Source organism: Festucalex cinctus, chromosome 12, assembly GCF_051991245.1.
Source record: "Festucalex cinctus isolate MCC-2025b chromosome 12, RoL_Fcin_1.0, whole genome shotgun sequence".
Classification (NCBI taxonomy): Eukaryota; Metazoa; Chordata; class Actinopteri; order Syngnathiformes; family Syngnathidae; genus Festucalex; species Festucalex cinctus.
In genome coordinates, this window is record NC_135422.1 from 22,569,157 (window position 1) to 22,573,182 (window position 4,026).

At 39.0% G+C, this 4,026-nt stretch overlaps 1 protein-coding gene across 2 annotated transcripts in view; it reads left to right on the plus strand.

Annotated features, from left to right (window-relative positions):
- Window positions 1-3,290, plus strand: part of gphna (gephyrin a) — a 45,871-nt gene extending 42,581 nt beyond the window's left edge. For both annotated transcript variants that reach the window (XM_077538467.1, XM_077538466.1), the window contains 2 exons: window positions 221-359; window positions 444-3,290. In XM_077538467.1, the coding sequence (XP_077394593.1) occupies window positions 221-354 (134 nt within the window). In that variant the 3' untranslated portion in view covers window positions 355-359; window positions 444-3,290. The remainder of the gene's footprint in view (window positions 1-220; window positions 360-443) is intronic.
- Window positions 3,291-4,026: the final 736 nt, after the last annotated feature.

Sequence of the window (4,026 nt, forward strand, 5' to 3'; positions counted from 1 at the left end):
CTGTGTAAGTCGTACGTATATCGAAAACATATGACTACTTGACAAAAAAAGAAGTGAGCTGTATGTACTTATTAGATTTGGAGGTGTCAGTGTAAGTGTGACCTGTGCTTTCCACATATTTGAACACATGAGATTTGTTCATGACTTTTCATATTTGAGATGATCAACAAATGTTGTGAAGATGTCATCTTTTCCAAACTTGTTGGCCCCTCCCCTTCAGGTAACCAAGTGTCCAGCAGGCTCATGTCCATGCGCAGCGCCAACGGCCTGCTGATGTTGCCTCCTAAAACCGAGCAGTATGTGGAACTGCACAAGGGAGAAGTTGTGGACGTCATGGTCATCGGACGACTATGATGCAGGTGCCTTCTCGCTTTGTTGCTTCATCGTCACCACCTTGAATGTGATGATAATGTATCAACCAACCCAGATATTTCTCTCCCCAGATTTCAGTCCCTTGAGACAAATACATTGACGGTGCTGGGACTTCCTGCCTGGACAGGAGAAAAAAATAAAAAAATAAATAAATAAATAAATAAAAAAATAAAAAAATAAAAAAATAAAATGGGCGGGGGCATCTATTAGCTGGGATGTCATATGCAACAGCCAATTGGAGCCAGCAGAGGCTGAAAGAATCCTCATTAAAAAAAAAGTGAAGAAATATATAAAAATGAGATTTATTCTGTAATATTATATAATTCTCCTGATTATAATGATTATTAATATTCGTACTTCATATGATATTATTACTGTTCTGATTGAATATCATCATCATCATTATAGTAGTAATCACATTCTTGTCTCTGCAGTTGATTTGCTTTGTGCGTTCAGCCTTTTTCCTTGGTAGATCTAGAAATACTTTCCTCTGCTTCTGCCACACGTCTCCTTCATTTCTGCTCTTCCATCCTCCATCCCTCTCAAAACAGCCTTTTGTAGAATCCAATTGGTGGAAAACCCTTCCCCTGACTTTGGTTGACCTCCCCCCCAAAAAATCAAATGGTGCATTGTATTACACCATCAAACTGCTGACTTGCTGAAAGCGGCGGATCGTCAGCAAAGTCTTACTTGAATGACGCCTGACAACCATCAACGCAGCAATTATTGACCTAAAACCAACTTTGTGGAAGTCGACTGCATGTGTAAGTGGCTCTTAAGTGTATTTGAGAGTGATTGAGTCCAGGGCCCCCGCTTGGAATATTCTCCCACCGTGGACGGAGGTGCGGCGTTCCAAGCATGTTGTCAAGTTCCCATGTGGAGATGCGTTTACATCATATTACCCGATAAAACTCGTGAATCTTAAAAAGTTGCCGTCATTGTTACTTTGCAAGAATTTCTCTTCCTTGCAGTTTTGGTATATTGTTGTGCTTTATCCTTTTCTTTCTTTGTTTGGGGCACAGCAGGCAAATGACAAACAATTCTGGCCTGTTGTAAAATGCCGCCGCTCCATCGTCATGACGTTATGAGGAATGCAGCTTACAGGATTTCACAGGATGAACCTGGATGACTCTTGCTTTTATTTGACCATCCCTTTTTAATATTTCAGCAGTCAAATGCTAGAAAGGCGGTTAAGACTTCCGAAGCAAAGATACTTGCGAGAAATAAACGTCCTATTGGCTATTTTTGATTATACTTTTTAAAATAAATAAATTAAATGGTTTTGCATTTGGAGGATTTGGTGCCTTGCTCAAAGACAATGCTCAGGAAGCAAACAACTACCAGTCCCCCTCAAAAAAAAAGAAAAAAAAAAAGAGATTCAGAGGAATTGGAACCTGACAGCCTCTAAACGCAACATCCACTCTTATAATTTAGTTTGTCGTTTGACTTTTTCATTTATTTATACAATATTTTGGCCGAGGCTCAACTTTTCAGCATTCACTTACACTTTCTGCCCTTATTGAGATGCAGCTATCTTTTTAAATGAGAAGAAAAAATCTTACAAAAAGTATCAATTGGATAATTTCTCACAACACCCGAGTGGAAATCACAGCTCGAGTTGTTCTGTAATGTTCCCTCTAACCTGGCATTGATTTACCACACCATCATTCAGTTGTTTTGAAAAATAAAATACAAAAAAAAACCATGGTAATCCTTTAACAGGCTCTCTGTACTGTATGCAGCCCAACAAATGTGAAACTAATCATATTTGATCTGATGTTTGATTGAAGCGATTCCAACATGATTTTCTCAACAAAGTTGACTGCGATGTTGTCATCATTAGAAACTGACCTTCAAGAATTTGCCAAATAAGTGCACTGTAAGCAATCTATTCCCACCCTTTTGCCATAACTTTGTGATTCTTCTCAGTGCCAAATAAAGCAGTCCAAAAGCTTTCATGCTGCATTCTGATCGAGTAAAGCAAGTTTACTGCACCAATACTTTTCATCAGATGAATATAGTGACAGCACTTGTTGTTTTTAATGAATGGATAGTGCTAGTTATCGTTTATTTTATTTTATTTATTTATTTGAAGGCATCATTATTTGTGACATGAATGCAGCACGAGCACTTGTGTCTTAGAGCTTTGACACGTCTCCTGACTGACTCTTGTAGTCTTGGCTCAGTGCCACCCATAATTCCTCAGAATTTTGTTCCCATCTCCCCTCCCAGCTCTCGTGAGGGGCGTGGCTTATGCTTTGGACAGGTTGCCATTGGTGTGCCGGATTTCTTACTAATCTTAATACTTCATTTGTGCTTGTGTTTATTTTGGTTGTTATTGTATGTACGATGATGTTGGGCCATTCTTACTTATCCCTGTAGTATGTGTATATCAGAAATGTCCCTGATACCTCAAATGCATCATATTTATATTGGGGGCTCATGCTGCGTTCATATCATAGATGGCAAAATGGAGGAAGGTGAAGAGAATGACATGTCATTGAAGCTTGGTCTATGGTTGTGTGCGATAAGCAAATAGACTCAACACATTAGAATTAAAAAATAAAATAAAATACTGGCCACATTTTGTGCAATTTCTATTTCCGGTATCTCCATTATGACCTGAACACAGCATACGAGCTCTTCCAGGCAGGCACCTGCCCAAAGAGGCAGAATCAAACCCTGACAGATACATTTGAGTAAGAAGAAGCAGGTTATTACTGCCTTTGTACTGAGTGATTCTTAACACTTGACTGAAATCAGTCTCACATTGCACACACTATCAACTATGACCAGCACTTGAAGCAATTACACAGCATTCTACTATTACTGTATAAAAGATCATGTAAATTGTTTTTCTGTAATGATATTATTGAAACTGAAAATGAATTAATAAAATTAATCCTGATTATTCTGTATCCTGTTTTGTTCCACTTCTATTTAGTCTGAAATGTATTGTGTATTAATACGCCACAGATTTTTTATTTTTGTACAGTACATACTCTTGTGTTTGTAAGACAGATGATGTAGTGTTACACCTAGAGGGCATTGCAGTAATCGCATTGAATATTCTCATCGTCTAAACCGGAGTTCTGAGTTGACTTCCCCTGAATTAAAAAACTTGTAAAATTGCACCCTTTTATTTTTTATTTTTTATTATCATTATATTTTTTTTTTACATTTTAACATATTGACTTGGCTCGCAAATAAGTGCGGCAATTGCACAGCATTTACAAAAAGCCGGTTTATCTTCGCTGTAGCCTCCAGAATGGCCGATGTTGACGACTGAGCCCAATCGAGAGCACGCTCACTTCTCATTGCTGGGTCTTTGAAACTAGCTCAGGCTTTCCCTTATCTCGGGGTCAACTTCCTCTAGTCTCGTTTTCGCATAACCTGCTTGCTTGACCTGTGGAATGTACTTTATCTGGCATTCAGATACTTCTGAAATTCCACATCTTTCAGGTCTCATATATTTGGAAATGGCAGCTGTGACACTCTTTATTGACAGATACTGCATCTACAGTCCAAAACCTGATTTCAGACTTTATAGGCCTGCCCTAGACGTTCCCCAAGTTGGTCAGGCCACGTTTCCGGTTATTGTCCTAGCCAATCATTTTCGTCGCCTTGTCTACTTGGGGGCGGGCGTTCGTCGCC